Below are 23487 nucleotides of genomic sequence, written 5' to 3'. Positions count from 1 at the left end.
CTACCCCATACCTCAGAACAGCGACGGTTTTAAATGAGTTTAAGCAAAACTCCTAGCAACTGCTGGGACTCTTCCAATGGAGCGTCCCATCGGCTACAGCCAGCGCATTGAAACACACACCACATTCTGTTGGCAGTAGGGTTGCCAGGTGTCCAGTTGTGAACCGGACAGTCCGGTATTTGAGGTTTCTGTCTGGGAAACAAATTGAGGAAATACCAGATACAGAAATGTCGGGTATTTTCTAATTAAGTTTTATTATTATCATGAGTATCAGTACATAGCTGCGTACTGCCTGGCTGGTGGACACACTCACACTGCATGAGTCACGCTGCGTGAGCGTGTCTACCAGCCAGGCCGTGTGCGACTACGCAGTAGAGACGAAGGGGTGGGGCTAGGGCGGGATGGAATCCCCGGGGCCACACTCGTTTGTGCACCCTGCCGGGACCGTGCATGGGACAGGCAGCATCCCAAGATCTGCGTGAGCCTGGGCCAGCCCCTCTTCCCACTGGCCGGTTTCCCTCACTCTCCCTCTGGCCTGCCCTGCTCCCTGGCGGCTGGTTCCCCCCAGCCAGCCCCACTCCCCCCGATCCCCTCCCGGCCAGTCCCACTCCCTTCCCGGCTGGTACCACCCCTCATCTGAGATCAAGTGTGTCCGGGTTTTTTTTAAACCATCTGGTAACCCTAGTTGGCATAGAGTGACCATATAGAGCCATAACAGACCAGAACCCACTCCACTCAGAAATCCACCATGTAACATGGCCCAAAGGACACTGCAGAGAGAAGGGTTCTCCTGGCACCGAACTAGCAAGAATAGTTTCCTTTCTCCCAGCGATAAGCTGACTTCATGCTTGTACAATTGAACCTCTCTAGTCCGGCCCTCTCTGGTCCAGCAACCTCCGTGGTCCGGCATGATTTGAGTTAGCCAGATGGCCACTTACCATGGGGGTGGACAAATTTCCCGCCATCCCATAAAGTTTGTTTATAGCCCCCAGTCCTGGCTCTCAGTGTGCTGTGATTTAGCACCGATTTACCCCTCCATGTCTTCCCAGAGCCCAGCAAGCAGCGGAAGGGCTGGTCGTGCTGCTAGACAATATCGACCTCGCACGATTCAGCAGATTCTCTGATTCGGCACCAGTGGGTGCTGGGCTAGAGAGGTCCAACCAGTGCAGCATTTCAGAGACAAAAAGTGCTGTGGGCCTGATCCAAAGCCGCACGTGTCCACAGGAGTCTTCCAGGGATTTCAACGGCCTTTGGATCAGGCTGCAAGAGCTGAGTATTTACAACCTAACCCATTCCACGGGAACTCGGATAGACTTTGGGCTGCATCCAGGCCTCACTTACACTGGAATAATCCAGATGTAAAAATCAATGCGAGAGGACTCGGGCTTGAGAGGTTTGCATCCTGTCCATCCCTAGCTTTTCCCCATGGTGTAAGGGTACGTCTACACTAGCTTCTTAGTTCGAGCTAGGTATGGTAATTAGAGCAACCAGAGTTGCAAATGAAGCCCGAGATTTAAATATCCCGGGCTTCATTTGCATGTTCCCGGGTGCCGCCATGTTTAAATCCCCCTTAGTCCCAACTCCGTGCCTGTGGCTACACGTGGCACGGACTAGGTAGTTCGAATTAGAGATCTTAATTCGAACTATCGTTACTCCTCGTGGAATCTCTAATTCGAACTACCTACTCTGTGCCATGTGTAGCCGTGGGCACGGAGTTCAGACTAAGGGGGATTTTAAAATGGTGGCACCCAGGAACATGCAAATGAAGCTCGGGAGATTTAAATCCCGGGCTTCATTTGCAACTCCGGTTGCCTGAATTACCCTACCTAGCTCGAACTAACGAGCTAGTATAGACATACCTTCATTTATTAAATGCTGAAGCCACACTTGATAAACAGGGGTTATCCCCTCGGGACCTGGGTTCCTCTCTGGCTACTTTCTTAGAGCTTTGCACCTACGTTGGCCGAGAGTCATTGAGTCACACCGCTCAAATTCAACAAGAGGCTTAATTCCAAATCCTCGGAAGAGGAGCATTTCTCTCATAAATCTCTCTCTCTAACAGGCGTTCTTACTGGGAGAAAGGGCTTGCTGGAACAGTAGGAAGGGGGACTTTATTACTGTCATTCAATTTTGCATGCTAATGTATCAAACCAGGCAGAGACTCTGAACAGGGAGTAAATTGAATAAGTCGGAGTTGAAGTTATCGGGATGGCTTTGACACATTTCAGGAAAGGTCAGCAGTAAGCACATTTCCTCCAGCTCTAACTCGGTTACAATTTAATCGCCTATGAGTTAGTATTCCTCGGTCTTGAATCTATACAACTGGATGCCTGCTGGAAGCCCCTAACTCAGTTACAGCTAACAGAATTTATTTCACATTCCATTATTTGTTATTCCTCATAATTGTCCACATGCCACTCTGGAATACGGGAGCGCTAATCACATTTGGGCTCACAGCTTAACAGCTAAATATATATTAGCAAATCAATCTGAATTTGTGCATAACACAATCACAGTCCCATGGGGCCCAGCTAATAAATTCATTTGCTTACATTATGTTTTAACGTGGTTATCATTTGTCAGAATTAGGCCTCAAAGCTGCATTTGTTCTCACATTCGTTTGGGAGCTCCACTTAACTTCTCCACCAACTAGAGCACAAGTTTGATTTAGGGTTGCCAAATGGTTTCAACAAAAAATACCAGACACACATGACATTACATCACAATCTACTTTACATCTTATTTAGAAGATACGGGACATTTCTATTTTCTCATTTCTATTGTCTCAATTTGTTTCCCGAACAGAAAGCTCAAATACTGGATTGTCCGGTTTAAAACTGGACACCTGGCAACCCTAGTTTGATTTTTCAGGTCAGAACGACAGACTTTCTCCCTGGTTTGTCTGATTGGCTTAATGAGCACAGTTCCTGTACCACAAAAACCTGCTACAGTTAGAGGGGACTTCAAAGGAGGTCAGCTAATGAGTGTACAATGCAATCCCAATTCAACGTTCACAATGCTGCGGCTTTCTAGTGTGCCAAGCAAGGGGCTAATCCAGCATAAATCCATCGGATTCTTTCAATTTCCTTTAATGGATTTTTGATTATGCCCCCTAGGAATGCATTAGAGAGTTTGAGGAAATTTTTTCCACTGCCTTTAGTGACTTCTCTTCAACTGAAACCAGATTCTTTTCTGGTTTACACAGGTGTATGTGAGAGAGGACCCCATGGAGGTCAATAGAGTTACACCTCTGCAAATGAAACCAAAATCAAGCCATGTTTCATCCTACCTCATCTGCTACTTTCACCCTTTTCTATTTCCTCCTCTTCCTTGTTGCTGCTCCCCCACTCCCCTTACAAACCTTAGCTGTCTCCCCAGCTGTCTGTCTTCGCTTCCTCTGCTGTAGTTGTGCTCAACTGCATGTAAACTGTAATTCAGTAGCTACTATTTCTGTCTTATCTATTTATTTAAATTCTCTCCAGCATTTTGATAGAGTGGCTGGTCACACAGAGACCACCAATGATTAAAACACTCAGTGACGAGCACCCAAACAACCTTAACTCTGCCCCTGCACTGGACTTCACCTTCCTGAGAGAATCCAGTGCCGGGAACTAGGCTGAGCGCCACCTGCCATCCAAGCCAGGCAGATTCAGAGCAGAGGACAAAGCAAATGGGGAGGTTGGTACTCACCTTTAGCAGGTCCCGTTTCAAGTGCAGCTCCCCTTGAGTGGACGAGCAGAGGGCCCCAATAATTATGCTCATGTACTCTTCAGTGTTGATGACCGACAGCTGCTCCAAGATACAGAGGGTGTCGCTTCGGTAGCACTCGTCATCCAGAAATATCTTAATGTACGGAACCATCCCATAATCTTTTAAAACAACTGGGAACCAATCAGATGCCATTGGTTAGTTAAACCACGCGCACGAGCACCAACTGACTCCAATATGGTTAGTTAAACCAACCCCAATATGGTTTTGAACCCACAGGCAGATGTTCCAAGTCAGCTGCGCACTATCGCAAGACTCCAGTTGCACACACCTCGCTTGTGTGTGCAAGTATCCAATGTGTGTGCACCAATCCGTCACTAGCACCAGGACATGACCAGTCCAGTATCTAAGTGGCTGTGTTGATACCTGGGAGCAGTTACCATGCGAGAAAATCCAGAAGAATGGAGTGTTGTATTATTTTCCCCTCTCTATAGGCAGGCCAGGTTTATATTGGCAGAGAAAGTCGATGTAAGATACACAATTCCAGCTGTGTACCATGCATCGATTTTCTGGGATGGCCCCCTAGCAGGAGGTCGATGGGAGAAGCTCTCCCGTTGACTCCCCTTACTCCTTGTTTTGCAAGGAACGCCAGGGTCAATGGGGGTGCCCTCAGCATTTGACTTAGCGAGTCTTTATCAGACTCTCTAAGTCAAACTCCAGAGCATTGACCTTTGCGGAAGCATAGATGTGCCCTAAGTCATTGTATAAATCTTCATGGGTGTTCCTATGGGGTAGGTGAATAGGGGAAAACGAGGGATTATTGCGGGAGGGGGTCACTCATGGTAAAGGTATGTACGCCTTTAAAATGCTTCCTTCAGAGGATTCAAGAGAATCCTCTGAACTGTCATTCATGCTTAAATTCGACACTTTACACACAAATTTGAATAAAGACGCTAATTATCTTACCCATTACAAAGATAGCTTCCCTAATTATCACCTCTAATATCATTAGCTCACAGACATTTACCTCCCCCCCCCCTTCCACCCCCCTTCTGTTCTGAAATGTGATTTGTCCTTTTCATATGTGTTCATTTTTTTAAATTGTATCCTTTGGTATATATGGTTGTGACAATTTTCTTCCACTATTTGATCTGAGGAAGTGGGTCTGGCCCATGAAAGCTCATCACCTAATAAACCATCTTGTTAGTCTTTAAAGTGCTACACAGTCCTGTTTTTTGTTCCTTCCAGTATCTAATGGATAGACCACTAACCTGGGATTCTATTCCTGCCTCTGCCAGTAGCCTATGAGGAGACCTTGGGCAAGTCACTTTCTCCTCCCATTCATTGACTGTCTTGCCTAGCTAGACAAAGCCCTTACAGCAGGGGTGGGCAGTAATTTGGGGGGGGGGGGTTTGCCAAGATTTTGGAAAGTGATCAAGGGATGTATTTTTCTATGGACGGGACGTGGGGTCTGGAAGGGAGGTGGGGTGCAGAAGGGAGCTTGTGGTAGAGGGCTGGAGTATAGGAGAGGGTGGGGGACCGAGAGGGAGCGTGGGTGAAGGAGGGTGTTGTGACCGGGGCAGGGCCCAGGAGGGGATATGGGTGCAGAAGAGGATTCTGGCCAGGGAGAGGGATGTAGGAGAGGCTCAGAGTCTGGGAGGGAGTTGTGACCTGGAGGAGAATGGGTGGGGGAGTCCAGAGAGTTTGGATGGTGACCTGAGGTAGGAGGGGGCGATGACCTGGGGCAGGGAGTTGGGGGGAGGAAGGGGCAGAAGCAGGCTCCCTGACTGCCACAGCCCAAAGCTCCTCAAAATAGCTGGCTGCTCCCTGTGGCTCTTTGCTTTGGGTTCTGTGAGAAGGGGGGGGCTTCCTGCACTGCCCCCACCCCCACCAAAATCTCTCAGCTCCCATTGGCCAGTTTCCGTGAAGCCTCCCCCTCCCCCGGTGCCTGGAACAGAGCGCCACGGGGAGCAGCAGCCGCTTAAAGGGCATCCTGTGGGCTGAATGGGGGGGGGCCCACGGGCCGGACCTTGCCCCCTGCTCTGTTTTACATGCAGGGTCTGTGGCTCAGTGTTTGTACATTAACCAGAACAATGGGGCCCGCTCTCAGCGGGGGCATCCAAGTGGAACCCGTGCACCTGACAGGGCAATAGATCCATAAGAGACCCGGCGGCGGGGGAGGTGTCACTGTTGCCGGGCAGATTTAGCACTCCCCACCCAGAAGCTTCTGGAATTGGGTGTGGCTGTTTGGGGTCTGCCTCTGGGGTGGGGCCAGACGCCAGGAGCCAGGCAGCGGCTTTGCTGGTGCCCTGGGTGAGCTGGGAGAGGCTGAGCGAGGAGCAGGAAGCAGGCTGCTATCCCTCCGTCTGCAGCAGGTAGCGCGGATGTTAACCCTCCAGCCGGGAACAGGGGCCATGTTAATTACAGCCAGGGGGAACTGGGAGGGGAATAGTGATAGAAATGTAGCCGTGTTAGTCTGGTGCAGCTGAAACAAAAAACAGGACTATGTAGCACTTTAAAGACTAACAAGATGGTTTATTAGGGGATGAGCTTTCGTGGGCCATGGGAAAATAATTTCTGTTTCAGTCCTGGGCTTGGAACGCTCTTTGCATTTTAGCCAAACTCTTCTAATTCACTCTCTAAGCCAGTGCGGTTCTTCAGCTTTCCTTTCAAACGTGGCCACGGGGAAAGAGTCGTTTCTATTTTATTCCCCGTCTTTGCATTTTCTTGTAAGGGGGTTTTCTTTAAGTCTCCACACCCGTAACTTAACTGACTGGCTCATCAGTGAGCTGGCTGGCTAGCCGCAATCCATCGCAGAGGAACAGTCTGCCTGGATTCTAACTGAGGACCTCGATAGACAAGTAGAGAGATGGTCTGCAGATTTGGGGGTCAGACACACTCAGGTTATATCTACACTACCCCGCTACACGCGGCACGGGCTAGATAGTTCGAACTAGCTAGCCATTCCAAACTATCTGTACGCCTCGTGGAACGGCTAGCCCGTGCCGCGTGTAGCCGCGCGGCACGGGGTTCGAACAAGCCGGCATTTAAAAATGGCGCCGGCCGGCTTATGCAAATAAAGCCCGGGAAATTCAAATCCCGGGCTTCATTTGCACGTTCGGTATGCATACATTACCCCGCTAGTTCGAACTAGCGGGGTAGTGTAGACATACCCTCACTGAGACTTGGGAGAACTAAACCTAAACTTTGGGGATCTCAGTTTCTGGTTGTGCTTTGTGTGGACTGAACTGTTCCCATTTTACTTTGGGGTTTTTCTTTATGTTAGTGGTAACTGTGAAGATAATGTCTGGGGGTTATAAAACAGCTGTGGTGCGTGTTGTAACAATTAGATTATTTGTTTCTTCGTCATAAGAGTTTATGAAGTTATTTTATTAAATTCATTTCTTTAGTTCCTTTTGGGACTCCAACGTGAGGAGGCATGGGGCAATTCTTGCTGAAAATCCTTAGACTCTGAATTCTGGGTCTCCAGTTACTTTCTATGGATGTTTTTTTGTTTTTTAAAGACACTGGAGAAGGGGAGTGAAGTCTAGCCACGCACAGTTACACAAGCACTACCACAATACAATTAAACATGTTGTAATCATGTCTTAGCCACTAAGAGAAACTCAAAAGGAAATGACCCTTTTAAATGAAGAGAAAGCTTTTCTCTCAGCTCAAGTGGATTCTGGGAGTTTTCACACGGCTGCTTGGAAGCATGTAATAATGCAGTTAAATTTAACACTTTTGTTGGGGTGAAATACCAGAGAAGTCCATCACTGTAGCATTTAAGTTCAAAATGGGGAACTACACAAAAATTAGCAAGTTAAAGGATAATTCAGAGGAACAGTCACAAGAGTAAATTGCTGGCAAGATGCATGGAAACTTAACACCATCACCGAGGTTCAAATTAAATGTATACCCCAACGTTTTTAAAAAAATAGGAAGAGGACCAACCTCCCCTCCCCCAAGCCAGTACAGCTAATCAGAATAAAAGGAAGTGGTTAGAGGCAAAAATGAATCCTTTCTAAATTGGAAGTCAAATCCTATGGAGGAAAAGAGAAAGGAGCATAAATTCTGGCAAGTATAATCAGGCAGGGTAAAAAAGAATCTGGAAAAACAGCCAGCAAAAGACACACAAACTAAACTCCCCAAACCAAAATCCAAGGACACCAGGGCTGCATCTAGACTGGCAAGTTTTTCCACAAAAGCAACCGCTGGCTGCTTGAATTGCCGCAAAAACTACACTGGCTGCTTGAATTTCCGCAAGAACACTGACGATCTCACGTAAGATTGTCAGTGTTCTTGCAGAAATACTACGCTGCTCCCGTTCAGGCAAAAGACAATGCGGTACTGTTTTGCGCAAAAAAGCCCCGATAGTGAAAATGGCGATCGGGGCTTTCTTGCGCAAAACCGCGTCTAGATTGGCAAAAAGTGCTTTTGCGCAAAAGAATCCGTGCCAATCTAGACGCTCTTTGGAAAAACTTTTCCGGTAAAAGCATTTGCGGAAAATCACGCCAGTCTAGGAGCAGGAAGTCTGCAAAACAAATGGATAAACTAAACAGTAATAAGTCCCCAGACCGCATTCACCCAAGAGATCTGAAGGAATTAAAATAGGACATTACAAAACTGCTAACTGCAGTGTATAAATACGGTGCTAAAACCAGCATGCATGTGCCAGATGACTGGAAGATAGCTATCGTAACGTGGATTTTTAAAAAGGGCTCCAGAGATAATTCTGGCAATTGCAGGCCAGGAAACCAGGCACGTTGGGTGAAATTACAGTAAAGAACAGAGTTATTAGATGCATAGATGAGCACAATTTGTTGGGGGAAGAGTCCGCACACCTTTTGTAAAAAGAAATCAATGGCTCATCAATCTGTTTAGAATTCTTTGAGGGGCTCAAACAAACATGTGGACAAGAGTGATTGAGCGGACAGTGTACTTGGACTTTCAGAGAGCCCCCGAGAAGGTCCATCACCAAAGGCTCTTGAGCAAAGTAGGCAGTTATGGGATAAGAGGGAAGGGTCTCTCAGGGATCAGTAACTGGTTAAAAGACAGGAAGCAAAGAACAGGGATAGATACAGGAGCGGCGTGAGGCCGGCTGCGGCAGCTGGCGCCCCAGGCGGAAGGCACGATCGGCACCCCCGCCTGCACGGCCGTCAATGGCCATGACATCATCATCAGGCACCCAGGCTGGCGGCGCCCTAGGCGGCTGCCTAGTCTGCCTAGGCTCACGGGCCATCCCTGGATAGATAGTTCTCAGTGCAAAGAGTGGGACTCCCCACTCTCTCAAATAGTGGGGTCCCCCAAGAATATGTATGGGAACCAATGCTGTGCTAGTAATAGAGATGTTGCCATGTTAGTCTGGTGTAGCTGAAACAAAAAACAGGACTATGCAGCACTTTAAAGACTAACAAGATGGTTTATTAGGGGATGAGCTTTCTGGCCCACGAAACCTAATAAACCATCTTGTTAGTCTTTAAAGTGCTGCATAGTCCTGTTTTTTGTTAATGCTGTGCTACATAGTGATAAACGATATGGGAGAAGGGGTAAACAGCAAAGTGGCAAAGTTTGGAGATGATGCGAAATTACTTGAGATAATTAAGTCCGAAGTAGACTCTGAAGAGTTACAAAGTGATGTCACAAAACTGAGAGACTGGGCCACAAGAAATGGCAGATGAAATTCAAGGATGACAAAGTTATACTTATTGGAAAACATAATCCCAATTATACACACAAAATGATGGGGTCTGTTACCACTCAAGAAAAAGATCTAGGGGTCATTGTGGATAGTTCTCTGATCACAGTGCAGCAGCAGTCAAAAAAAGCCAACAGAGCATTAGAAGCCATTAGGAAATGGATAAATAACAAGACGACAGAAAATATACCACCACACTATAAAAACATGGTGTGCCCACACTTCGAACACCACACGCTGTTCCATTCTCCCCATCTCAAAAAGATACATTAGAATTGGAAAAAAATATACAGAAAATTATACAAAAATTATTAGCTGTTTGGAACAGCTCCCATATGAGGAGAGATTAATGAGACTGGGACTTTTCAGCTTGCAAAAGGGACAACTAAGGGGGGATACGACAGAGGTCTATAAAATCATGACTGGGGTAGAGAAAGTGAATAGGGGAGTGTTATTTACCCTGTGAAATAATATAAGCACCAGGGGTTGCCCGATGGAACTAACAGGCAGCAAGTTTAACACAAACAAAAGGAAGCATTTCTTCACACAACTCATAGTCAGCCCGTGGGACGTGTTGCCAGGGGATGTTGTGAAGGCCAAAAGTACAATGAGGTTCAAAAAAAGAACTAGCTTGGCTCCTAGGGAAAACAGCTCCATCAGTGGCTATAAGCCACAATGGTTTGGGGGACAACCCCACTCTCTGGGGGTTCCTGAGCCACGGATTGCCAGATGCTGGGATTGGACAGCAGCCAATGGCTCACAGAGTAACTGCCATGGCAGCTAAAATGTCACCTTCTCTTACCAGTGTTCCTCACAGATCCCAGCACCAGGGTGGCCACCATCTTCAGCATCGCGCAGGTTAACTCTTTCTCAGTGCCTTGCTCCAGACTGGGAGCTTGGGTCCCCGCTGCATATAGGGAACAGAGAGAGTTTCCCCCATATATCTCATAGAACACCTGGTTACTGGTAACAAGAACACCTCCCGGCCCAAGTGATCAGCCAATAGGATGCCCTCAAATGCGGTCACAGTCTACATGAAAGCTACAGCACACTATAGAGAGGAAGGATGGTCCAACAGTTAGGATGCTAACCTGGGACTCAAACCACCTGGGTTCAACATCTTGCCTTGCTACAGACTTACCATTTGACCTTGGCCAAGTCACTTAATCCCTCTGCATCTCAGTTTTCCAGCTGTAAAAAATGGGAATAATAGCTCTGCCCTACCACACTAGGATGTTGCGAGGGTATTGCAGTAACGACTGAGGGGCTCAGACAGTATGGTAAGGAGATGTCTGATAGATATGTCCAGATTGTCTTTTCATCTGGTGGAATAATCAGAACCTCCTTCCATTCCCAGACAGGACACTTCATGAAGGCGCAGAGCACCCACCCGTTATTTAAGGATACGGGAACATGGAGAATATAGTAGTGATCAAAACTCACATTGTTATCAACCCAGAAAATTCAAAATTCAGGTGATACTTAAAAAGAGGCCAACCATGGACTCTGTGAACCGCACGAGTCTCTTTCCAACCACTCTGCCTGCCCCACCACAGTGAAACATGCTGTACCTGTCTTCCTCAGGATCTTGGCTTGCTTCCTCAGCTGAGCCAGCAGCTGGCCCAAGAGCCCGGAATCTCGGAAAATGTCCGTGAAAAGCGAGTCCGTCTTGGCGATGCTGTGCAGGCACCGCAAAGCGGCTAAGGTGCAGTGTGGCACCGAGTTCTCCTTTATCAAACCCTCCACCTTCTTCAGGATTTCATGGGGGGTGTAGGACAGCTCCCGCACCACCGACTCTACCAGCTGGAAGAGCTGTACCTGAATCGGGGGTGGTTTGTAGGGGATGATGTCAGTGAACTGGGAGATGGGCTGTAGTGTCCATTCCAGGAGGAAGAAGTTCATTGGGTCCCAGGCCCACAGGGTTTTCAGAGCCGCTAAGATTGTCCTACAGAGGTGCAGGTCACTGGTTTTCTGGAAGACGGACTGCAGCACCTGGAAAGGCGGGAGATTTTTCACCGTAGTTCCTGAAAAACAGAAATCCAGCCAGATCATTGTAACTGCACTCACCTCAGGCCCAAGGCAGGTGCCTGATCTCCGAAATTAAGGCATATCCAAGAGCACAAGTCAGACGCTGATCCAACCTCAGCACGGATCGGAGCACAGGGAAAAGGGGGATCAGCCCTCTCCTCCTTGTCCTCAGGACCCAGAACTGTGCAGGGATAACCTCATAACTTTATGCAATGTCCCAACTCCCCTGAGCCACAAGGGCCTGGAAAAGAAAATTTCCCAGGGACAAGCTGGCCCCAGGGGCCAGAGAAACCCCACTCTGCAAAGTTTAAACAAAAAATAACGACGCCGGCATATGACGCTTTTCCCGTGCTATGCCCACTCTAACGTATGTCCGTGTGTATACCGTACCAGAGGATTGTGTCTGCTCAAAATCAAAGTGCGGTAGCTGAGGGTGCGTAATGTTGCCAGAAACTTTCAGTTCAGTTTTCCCACAGGTCGTGAGGTAAGTCAGTATGTCGAGCACCTCTTCGAGATGGCAGTCGCCTTCACTGTGAGGAGACCCCTCCCACCTAAAAGCAAAGACCGAGGTATATAGTCATGTGCTTACAAGAACCAGTCCTTTCATGGACACATTCCATATAGGGGCCTCAGATACTGATGTAATAATTTCTCACCTTTTCTCCCCCCCACCTTCCCACATCCACAATCTATCTGGTTTTCTATTGCACTGATTGGACAACTAACTGAACTGCATTGCTTTCCAGCCAGCTGACAGTCTGACTAATTCCACAGCTGGATTGGGGAAGATCCACAAATTGAACCAGATAATTAAAGGGCTGAGCTCAATAAGTCACTGCAAAAGAGGAGTCGAGTCCCACCACATGTACCACTAGATGCATGATCTACAGCCACTGTTGAAAAAGCGGGCGGGAGGGGGGGACTTGAAAATATCCCGATGCTTTGGTCACAATGAACAAAACTGGTAGTACAGAAAAAATTCAGAACATTTCAAGCAGCTGTAGGGAGCCAAGCTAGATTCTTGCATTGTGCTTAAAATACAATAAATAAAAACGCAATTAGTAAAATAGTACGTATACATGAACATATATAGTTCTTTAGATTTTACTAAATGCCAGAGATTTACAGACCCAGGCCCGAGGGCCATCCTTATCCAGATGCAGAATACACATCTGCATAGGGCACCTGAAAATGTGCGGCACCGCTGGGTCTTAATGTCCACCCTTTTCCTATCTCTGTTCTGTGGCTGCTACAGTCTGGTGAGTCTTCTTCTGGTTATGAGCTAGTTAACCTGAAAGTGAAATAGCCGGCCAGCCCAGCCTCTTAGCAGAACACTGAATCTATGAAAGAGTCCTTCAAGTGGTAATAGTGATAGAAATGTAGGCGTGTTAGTCTGGTGTAGCTGAAACAAAAAACAGGACTATGTAGCACTTTAAAGACTAACAAGATGGTTTGTTAGTCTTTAAAGTGCTACATAGTCCTGTTTTTTGTTTCAAGTGGTAATGACATCAATTAACAGGTCTATACTGTCAGTTTCTGAATTCAGTGCGTTAGTCTACACAACCTCAGTTTAAAATGTGCTTTAAAAATATGAGTGTGTTGCTGAACTAGGATTATAAAATTATATCTTTAACAACTGTCCCTCCTCCTGGGCTGCCATTGGGCATAGGGGTACCAGTTTCATAGTGCTATGTAAGACCCCGTAAATTGTAAGACTGGTCCGGAGGGGTCCACTGGAAGGAGAAGACATCGTTTAATCTGATATGTATGCTGTTCATATGGCATTAGACACATGGGTAGTGCATTGAGGTGTTTGTTAAGCTATAAATTGGCTCCAAACATCTCCCAGGCTTGCTGTATCTTAGACAAAGGGAGAAAGAGCAAGTGGAGAAAGTCAATGACAAAGTCCTGACCGGGATAATTAAACTGGGATTGGCCCTGCTTTTAGCAGGGGGTTGGACTCGATGACCTCCCGAGGTCTCTGCCAGCCCTATGATTCCATGATAACGAAGTTGGACAACTGGGTTGTTTTTTTTTCAGAATTGTTTTAAAGGTTTCATCCTGGCAACATCAACATTTTGTGAAATGAGCGTTGCCAAATCTTCATTTTTCATCAGAAAACATGTCGATCTAAAAACGTTGCCTCACTCTACCAAGGAGAGCCTGTGAGTTTTATCCGGGTGTGAGATTATTAATTCTAAACGTGAACATTGGATTCAGCAGCTAAGAAATCTACTCTCTCCGATGAAAGGCTGCCTCTGGATAAAGAGTGTCCAACCAGGTCAGCCTTTCAGAGCAGAATGGATCTGACTGAAGTCTCCTCCGATATTATCCACGTATTAGTGTTTGATGAACAAAACCTGGTATGTCTCTATGCTAGGTAATTCCCTAACCTACCTCTCAACTAACTTCTTCAACTGGCACTTCCCCTTGTGGTTACAATGAGAGAAGTTACTCTCTGCTTCTGCTCTTTAACAGCACCACGGTGTGGTTAGTGGTTTGCTAAATTAAACCCTTTCTTGCCAGCAGCTTCAGCACCTCACCTGCCCACTGGATCTTTCTTAAATGCAATTGAAGTGTTAAAACAAGCATCGTTGCCTCTGAAAAGTCCTTTTCATTAGGCCAGGTGTTGTCATCCCCTAGAACCCAACGAGAACTCCATACTCACTTGAGTAAAATTTTTACCAGGAGCTGGTATCCATCGTTGTTCTCAAACTCCAAAAGCAACGCTGAGGAGATAGGATAAGAATCCTTCACAAAACACAGGATGATGCTCACGGCCTCGCACAGGTCAGAAGCCGGCAAGGTGTCAGCCAGCAAAGAGAGACTCTGAATGCCTATCTTAATGCAGTCTGTAGCTGTGAATAAATGATGGCGCATGCTTAGTATTGCTAGCCTGGTGTGACAAACAACTGCAAAATCACAGACCGTGCATAACAGCACGCTTGACATTATATTTCCCTATCAAACAGCGGCCAGTCAATTCCTCTTCTGGCCGGAGAAGAGATTTGGGGTAGGCTGGGGGGAATGGAAAACTGGAATGCACTGCTGGCTTTAAAGACTAGTGAAATTTGAAAAATATATATTTTGTTCCTCATTAAACTTCTCAGTGTGATCCACAGAAAAACAGCAGCTTCATATACATAAATATGCAAGTTTTAATCACACTCCCCATACAATCTACCTGCTGGGAGCCCAGTCCTTTTGATGCATGGTAAATGGGTGATGGATCATTAGATTAGTTTGAATTAAAATGGATGCATTTTGCTCAGAAGCTACCATTGTAGATTGGTCTTTTCCATCTAGTTGAGTAGCCCATCTTCCAAATGTGGCCACACCAAAAATTCCTAGACAGCTCTCTTGCTGTTAGGACTACCTCTTACTAGACAAGAGTCTGATCTCACAAGTGGTGTGAATGAAGAAATCATATTTGGGCACTTTTGCATAAAATATAAAGCACATTTATTCCCTGCAAGGAGGTTCTGACAGTAGGATGTTGATTACAAAGAATCTTGATTTTTTTTCCTTTTGGCAAGGTAGGGATTGGTTTTCTTTCTTGCTTGCTTGCTTTCTTTCACCCCTACTCTAATGGAAAATTCCCTCTTAAGAAGCTAAACCGTCACTGGCAACCAATCAAGAGTTTCTGATGCACTGAGGGCTGCAGCTGACAAAAACGTATAGACCTGTCATGGGCATATCAGAGGTTAAAAATTTAGAACATGTGGGAATCCCAGAGATGCAAATTGGCTCTGGAGTCATGTGACTTGTAACTCTAGCATGTATCTTTTGGTCTGAATACCTTTGGCGGAGGCAGAACAGGATATGACATGTCACTTTCTGTTCTATGCATAAAAACTTTGGTTTCCAGTTCCCACCAACACTAAACTGAGTGCTAGTCTAGAAGCTCATGAATTTGTAAGTGACTAACTCTTAGGGGATGTAGAAATGAAACCTGGCCAAGTGAGATTTTTCTCGGAGGAATTCCTGCCATGGATGCTCAGGGAAAACCAAACCTTGTAGGTAGATGACGGCAGTTTTGGTCTGGGCCTTTGAAATTGCCCGAAGCACACGGCCCGTGGATGCTTTCCACGAAAGGCTGCACTGGTCCCAGCGGGAGGCTGTCGCTATAATTAGAGACTGAAGCTCAGCAGTTGTCAGAAGTTCCTCTAACCCTTCTTCCTCTCTGTACAAGTTGAGCATTGTCTGGAAAAGGAAATTGGTTGCAGTGCAAATTAAAGGCAGATTGCTGGGGCATGTATCAGGGCTGCAAAGGGCTGAACAGATCAGGTCAAATCTGAACCAATATTAGAGCATGCAGATCCACTGAAAACCAAAGCAGCTGGATACTTTATGCTGTGTAACTAGTTACTTCTGTGACCCTTATTGCCATAATATCAGAACCTCTCCCATGTTCCTAACCATGAAACATCTCTCTTCGTTCCCAGCCTGAAGATGTAACATGATTAGCTTAGAGCTTAGGTGCCTAGGGGGTTCTGCAGGGATAAAAACCGGAGGGAAAGATAAGTAAATGGAATGAGATTTTTCATTCACTTTTGTAAGTGGCTATTCCTGTCTCTTACAGCAGGGAGTTCCACAGATTGGTGCCAGTGGAAGATCTCACCATCATAGGTCTCTGTTTATTGGTGGATTGTGTCATTCTTCTGGTGGAACTCTCACAGGGCCTCATGGCTGGAAGCAGAAGTGATTTCTCAAGAAATGTCTTTGCCCCGTAGAAGCTCTCTTTAATTTTAATATGTAAACCTTCCCTGCGCCTACCCAGTGCCTCACTGCATCTTCAAGTACCTCCCAATTGTTATCCTTGCCTTAATCGTGTTTAGTAAGGATCTTCGGCCCGGTACTTAATACGGGTGGGGTAGCATCCTTCTACCCTTCCTAGCCCTTGCATGTAACTTGTATGCAACTCACTGCTGTTTCTTAGCCACCCAATGCCAGACACATAATAAATATCATGCGTTGCATTATAGGAGGTCCAAGGTACAGATCTGGTCTTTCCCCATTAGCTTTCTGGGGGATTAAGGGCTGTTGGGACATAGATAATCAGGCCTGCCTGTAAAGTCAGAGGCCATGTTCTTCAGCTAAGAAGATACATTCCAAATCAGTCACTGAAACTTAGGATGATTGCTTTCTGCCTGGCAAGAACCCATTCCCCATCTCTCTATTGATTCTCCGATTGTCTCGGTCTCTTGTACCATTCATTTTGCTGGGTGTAAACCAGTGACGGTGGTGGGATAGAATTGGCCAGATGATCATGTTGCCAATTCTAACATATTGTTAGGTACATTGCAAGTAGAACGATTGGTTAAGATAGACCTGAAAATATTGCTCTATTAGGGAGAAACAAGAAGTGAGTGGGGGAAAACAAGGGGAAAAGGAAAGGAAACGGGATTCGTGCTGGCTGGAAGCAAACCCCGATAAAATATTGAACTGTTTGCATCTCTGGACTTTGGGTATTGCGATCTCTGTCCACGCGGGAAGGGCCAGAAAAGTGGGAGGGATAAACCCTCTAACAAGAGCATTTGGCCTTTTGCAGGACTGGGCCCTATTTTGTGGGTTCGGTGGCAGATATCACTCATTCTCATTGACTATTTCTTTCTCCTTTTTCCCCTCTTTTTTCTTCTCTCCCCCCCATCCCCTATTTATTTAGAAACTGCACCTTTAATAACTTCATTCATCTGAAGAAGTGGGTTGTGCCCATGAAAGCTCATCATCCCATTTACATGGTTGGTTAGGCTATGTCTAGAATCATAGAACCATAGAGCTGGAAGAGACCTCAGAAGGTCATCAAGTCCAGCTCCAGATCAACCCACCCAGGGCTTTGTCAACCTGAGACTTAAACACCTCTAGGGATGGAGACTCCACCCCCTCCCTAGGTAACCCATTCCAGTGCTTCACCACCCTCCTAGTGAAATAGTTTTTCCTAATGTCCAACCTAGACTTCTCCCACTGTAACTTGAGACCACCGTTCCTTGTTCTGCCATCTGTCACTACTGAGAACAGCTTTTCTCCAGCCTCTTTGGAACCTCCTTTCAGGAAGCTGAAGGCTGCTCTCAAATCCCCGCTCACCTTTCTCTTCTGCAGACTAAACAGACCCAACTCCCTTAGTCTCTCCTTGTAGGTCATATGCTCCGGCCCCTTAATCATTTTGGTTGCCCTTTGCTGGACCCTCTCCAATGCTTCCACATCCTTTCTGTAGTGGGGGGCCCAGAACTGGACACAATACTCCAGGTGTGGCCTCACCAGAGCCGAATAAAGGGGAATAATCACTTCTCTGGATCTGCTCGCAATGCTCTAGACTGCAACACTTTTCCGGGATACTTGGTAAAGCAATGCCGTGTCCAAGGAACGTGTCCGCTGTTCCAAAATTTTTTTTGGAATAGCGGACACGTTCTTCTGCCAACCCTGTGAACCTTGTTTTATGAGGAAGAAGGGATGTGTCGAAAGAGCAGGTTTTTCCAGAATTTGGTGCCGTGTAGACACGCCAAATTTCGGAAAAGCCTCTTTCGAAAGAAAAGTGGGAAAAGATATGTAAATTGCAGTTCACCATTGCAGTGTATCTTTTCCCAACTTTTCTTTGTAGTGTAGACGTATTAGTCTCTAAGGTGCTGCAAGACTGTTGTTTTTTAGGTTTTTCCCTTTATAACTGTCAGCCCCATCACAGCCTTTACTGGCCGTTAGCTTGCTAAACAATATCTGAGGTTTTCAAAACAAACATTTCCTTTCCATGGGGGCTGTGTGCATCTGCTGGCATTGGAAATGGCACGTAAAGGAAAATGAAACACTCGGTAATTCAGCATGGCATCACTCCGGAGGGAGCCTTTGGATTTCTCTGCTGGCCCGTGGAGACCTTTTCCTGCTTACATCCTTTAATCTCGCGGGAAGGAGGGGTCCGAGCGGCACTTACGGAAAAGCCCTGCCTGAGAGCAATGAAACCAGAGGGCTCTATGGATATTACTCAAACGCTACAGACTCTGGCAGACACCAGGAGCCCTTCCCTAGAGCTGGGAAGCCAACCCCACAGAATGCCAGAGAAGAATAGCCCCGTATTGGAATTCCACAGGGCGGCTTTAACGTTCTGTGGAAAGTCACCATTCTCTAGCAAGTCCTATGGTCTTTTCCGAAAAGGACCAAAGAGATTGCTCAGGAATGCTTCCTTCCTCCCCTCGGAGAGTTCAGGCAACCAAAGACTCCTGTTGCTCTCAGGCCCATAGGAGAGTTAGCGCAGCTCTGGGATTGATTTCTATTGGCGGAAGAAACAAGGGACAAACTCCAGCAGCTCCCAAACTTGTCTCTGTCCTTTCTGCCACAGATAGCACAAACCCTGCAAAAGTTTTGGTGGGAAACTCAGGCAGCTTAACAAGCAGGCTCCGCTCCAGAGCTGCTCAGAACTTCTCGTGCAGCACATCCGCCGGGGAGAACTACGGCTTCAGCCAAAGCAACATTTTCTACACGAACGTGTCCTGTCTGGGGAAGCATTTTGGATTGCCCTGTGGGGAACGTCAGCATGAAGATACACTTGGAATGCCCAGAACCACATTTTGTGTGTTCCACATCGTTTGCTTCTTTAGAAAGGAACTGACGTTTTGAGTCAAAATGTGGATTCAAAAGGAAAATGGACAGAGCCCTGCAAATTTAGAATCATAGAGCTGGAAGAAACCTCAGGAGGTCATCAAGTCCAGCCCCTGCCCAAGGCAGGACCAATCCCAACTAAGCAGGACCAATCCTAATTTGCAGGTATCGGCTTTATAGCTGTAGGTATCTGCACCCTCGGATGTAGATGCGGCTATCCACCGCTCATTTTGGCAGGTACAGCTGTGGATACAACTGTTGCAACCAAGCAGGGCTCTAAAAATATTCATTCCAAGCTGTTTGAACCACAGGAAATCCCAAACCTTTGGCTGGGAAAGTTTCAGGCTAGAAGTGGAAAGACGGGCCCAAAGCACAACAAACCGCCCGTTTCTAACTCCATTCCAAAGCCCCAGTGAGCTCCAGAATTCATTCCTCAATGCACTAGAAGGGATTCTTTACCTGAATAAACATCTCCTGGACTTGATCCTCCTCCTCCTGTGTTCCTCCATCTCTGGCTTTCCCCAAAGGGAAGGTGAAGAAAAGGTACAGACACTGCATAAGTGCAACTGGGAGGCCGGATTTGATGAGGTTCCACAGCGTCCCCTGAGTACGAAAAAGACCGTCACGCCCACTTCTCAGAGTGTCCATCCATTCACCAGGCATCTTTGCTGAGTTTCAGAGCGTGGGACTGCAACACAGGGACCCCTGTGCTTTACCCGGCAATGGCCACAGTGGGATCAGAGTCATGTAGGTGGGGTACCAGGCTTCCTGACAGGCCCTCCTACAATCTACCTGACCACCTTCTGTGTCTAGACCCCTGAAATGGGCAGCCCGAGGCAGGCTGTAGTGGAGTCACACGAGGGACCCAACCTGCACTCTAACCAGCAGCTAGTATCAGCGTCTGCCTCATCTTTGGACACAGAGTCGCAAGTGAGGTCCATGCAGCCAGGAGCAGAGGTGCCAATTCTGGCCCGGGAGCAGCAGCGGCAGGTGTGCCGTTCAGCAGAGCGCCGTGACGGCTGCATGGTCGCCGCCTGCTGAGTCCTTTTGCAGACACTTCAGAAAGAGTGTGATTAAAAGTACGTGGTGGCCTTTCCAAGAGACTAGGCGTTTGTGGCAAAGGTGAATGCATCTCCTCCCTCTTCCAGCTAGGCCTCCTACTAACTCATCCACCTCAGGAATGAAGAAGTAGCAGAGGCTGCTTGGGGCTTACAGGGAAGTGATCAGAAACAAGCCGAACAGGGGAAGGCGTGCGTAGTGGATGAAGCAGAAAGAGAAACTCAATGAAGACCACATGAACAATGAAGGCCGTTCAGGGGCACTGAGCAGAAAACAGCTGCCGGGCAGGCAGAATGGGGCAAAACTCCCCTAGCCTTTTGCGGATGGCCAGGTTTTAACCCACACTGGGCATCTTCTCTTTGATTTCATGTTTGGGGAATAACCTCTGGGTACAACCTCGGCGCTTTCCTGTTCAAGGAGAAAGCCTTGGGGATAATACTCACTCGCTGGAAACACGAGGTTCTGCTAGAGCGGCTGCCCCGTTGCTCTAGTTCCTGGGCCTTTAAAGGGGAGAAAGTTCACGTTTGCTTAGCCTTACCGAGTCAGCCTGTGAGAGTAGGTACACGGATCTCAGGAGCAGGCAGCCATCTTCCTCTTTCCCTTTCGGCCACAGCAACTGCCTCACAGCCAGCCGCGCATCCTCTGTCATCACAACAGGAGACGTCAGTTCAATCAAGGATGCAGACAACACGGAACGGAGCAGCTCCTAGTGCCCTGGGTGAAACTGGCACGGCTATATGACCCAAAGCCCAACGGAAGGACTTTAAGAGGCTTTGGAGGGGGCACCCACAGAGCAACAAGGGACTGCAAATTAGTTGGTTCTTGGTGTTTACAACACCAGTCAAAGGGTTCCAGGGCTTTCTAAATCTGGGAAAGCTATGCCAGGCTCACGGCCTTTTGTTTTCATTGTCAAGAAAGAATAAAACCATTTAAGAAAGAAACATTGGAACATTGTTCCAATCTTCCGCAGGTAGATCGGAACACATGGACTGCAAATGGTCCAAAGCCCGTTAACTCGGCCCAGAGGGGGGCCAGAGACAGCTGGTGCAAATCAGCGACGCGCTACGGCAGTCGACACCAGTTTGGAAGATCCAGTTTGGAATTTTCTGTCCTTTTTTCCTCACCCTCCCATAACTGCATAGCACAATGTGGTACAGCTGATGGTTGAACTAGGACCACGAGCCACCCAAGACGGAACATGGCACAGCCCACGTGCCCTCTGGCTATTACCTGCAGGTTTGGCATGTAGCATCTTCTTGATTTCTTTGGTCAGAAGTTTGGACACTTCACTTGCTAAAAACTGGATGTTGGGGAAAGAGATGATCCCAGCTGACTCCTCCCAGGCCTGAAAGACAGCAAACAGGAGGACCCGTGAGGGGGTTGCGATGCAGGATGGAGTGTCACTCATGTGGCGAGCAGAGCTGAAATTGGGTTTTCTAGCTTGTCCCACTAGAATAGTTACTCAAGCAACATTTGCCAGACTGCACCTGCCTTACGGGGGCTGGGGGATGGGACACGAGGCCAATGGCTCCCCGGGTTCCCTTCTGACTAGTGCCTCTGACTGCAACTAGGGGGCACTGCCACGCCCTGCGGCTTATAGTGGTTTCCATCATATAGAGAGTTTATTGTGTGGGTCAAAGGCTCTCGGCTCCTTCACTGTAAAACCTTGTTCCAGCCCCTCTGGCAAAGTGTGACTGCGTTGTGCCCCTCCCAATTCAGTTTTTAACTCACATTATATACATACATATATATTGTCAAGCCAACTTCAAACAATGCTCCTGTGATTGAGAACCTGTGCTGTAGCTACTGTCCTGCTGTGGGCACCACATTTCAAGAACAATGGGGAGAAATCCAAGAGGGTCCAGAGAGGAGTAACAAAAGTGATGAAAGGTCTAGAATATATTAAATATGAGAATGAGGGAAGGCTGAAGGAATTGGGTTTGTTTAGTTTGGAAAAGAGAAGATTGAGGGGGGACATGAGAGCGGTTTTCAGGTGCCTAAAAGGGTATTACAGAGAGGAGGGAGAACAATTGTTCTCCTTGGCCTTTGAAGATAGGACAAGAAGCAATGGGCTTAAACTGCAGCAAGGGAGGTTTAGGTTGGACATTAGGAAAAACTTCCTAACTGTCAGGGTGGTGAAACACTGGAGTTGATTGCCTGGGGAGGTTGTGGAATCTCCATCACTGGAGATATTTAAGAGCAGGTTAGACAGGCATCTATCAGGGATGTTCTAGCCCAGGGCTACTCAATACGCGGCCTGTGGCCCATTTGTTTGTGGCCCGCAGTGCGGTTTGGGTTTACACGGGTCTCAACATGTGGCCCGTGGGTGGGATCCTTTGAACACGGCCTCCGCTGGGAACACGCTCCACAACGGTGAGTCAATACAATGGTTTTCCGTTGAGATGCGTTTTAGTCGTTCCATTCCTGGACTGTCATTGCTCATTAAAAGTGCTGTCAAAGGGGTGGAGATCGGGTAAATATTTCATTTTATTAATATCAGCACAGCTGACTCAAATGGGCCCTCTGTGTTGTGTAGCCTTAATCTTGTATTCAAGCCCGTCAGTGTGAAAGAAGCTATTTGCATATATCTTTGCATGTACATGCAAACGCACTTACGTCGCGGCCCTCGGCATGTGGCCCCCACAGCTTCCAAAGTTGAGTGACCCTGATCTAGACGGTGCTTGGCCCTGCCGTGAGGACGGGGGACTGGACTTGATGACCGCTCGAGGTCCCTTCCCGTTGCAGTGTTCTAGGATTCTCTTCTATGATTCTACTCAGTGGTGCAGTGCCCTACTACTGCCTTTGCATGTGACACAAAGATTTGTGGTGGTTCTAATAATTCAGCCGGGCGGGTAGCCCTGCAGGAAAGCCACAGGCACTTGCTGCGATGGCTTGCCGCCATGCTGTATACCCAGCCCCTCCCCGGTGACACTAGGGACAGCTCTCCCGTCCTCCCATGGTAAGCCCCTGCACCTTAGAAGACTCACTAGCCGCTAGCGGAATAGGGGTCGACACAGGACTGTACCGTTCCAGTGGATCCGGCCCCATCATACCGCAGAGCCACTGCACTGCAAGAGGGAGGCTGGAATCCAGGGCAACACGTGAGCCTCCCAAACTCCCCCAGCTCTGGATATTGTCTCCCCAGACCCAGGGGTGAGCAGGTGCCCAGTTGCTTCCCAGGTTTGATGGTCGAAACCCGGCTGTTCCTGATGTTTCTTTCTTAGGACCCTTCCCTGTCGCTGCAGCCTCTGCCCCACCCGACTGTCCTATCCTGCTAGTGCCACCTGCTTCCAGGAGCCAACAAAAAGCACCCAATGGCTCCACGCCAGCTTGTAACTCTGCTAACAAAAGAGCTTTCGTTTCCTGAGCAAGGTCACAGACCTCGTCAGGCTTCCATGGGTGGAAGG

General features: G+C 47.6%; 1 protein-coding gene across 4 annotated transcripts in view; it reads right to left on the bottom strand.

The window, feature by feature from the left end:
* WDFY4 (WDFY family member 4) overlaps window positions 1–23487 on the bottom strand; it is a 187578-nt gene that overhangs the window by 143565 nt on the left and 20526 nt on the right. For all 4 annotated transcript variants that reach the window (XM_075934641.2, XM_075934642.2, XM_089780037.1 and 1 more), the window contains 9 exons: window positions 21311–21425; window positions 20619–20722; window positions 19481–19624; window positions 15448–15637; window positions 14103–14292; window positions 11825–11985; window positions 10978–11430; window positions 10209–10313; window positions 3691–3881 (listed from right to left, as the gene is read on the bottom strand). In XM_075934641.2, the coding sequence (XP_075790756.2) occupies window positions 3691–3881; window positions 10209–10313; window positions 10978–11430; window positions 11825–11985; window positions 14103–14292; window positions 15448–15637; window positions 19481–19624; window positions 20619–20722; window positions 21311–21425 (1653 nt within the window). The remainder of the gene's footprint in view (window positions 1–3690; window positions 3882–10208; window positions 10314–10977; window positions 11431–11824; window positions 11986–14102; window positions 14293–15447; window positions 15638–19480; window positions 19625–20618; window positions 20723–21310; window positions 21426–23487) is intronic.

This window comes from Pelodiscus sinensis, chromosome 8 (assembly GCF_052426305.1).
Source record: "Pelodiscus sinensis isolate ZL-2025 chromosome 8, ASM5242630v1, whole genome shotgun sequence".
Taxonomy (NCBI): Eukaryota; Metazoa; Chordata; order Testudines; family Trionychidae; genus Pelodiscus; species Pelodiscus sinensis.
Note: the sequence above shows the minus strand (reverse complement) of the source record. Positions and strands in the feature narration are given on the sequence as shown.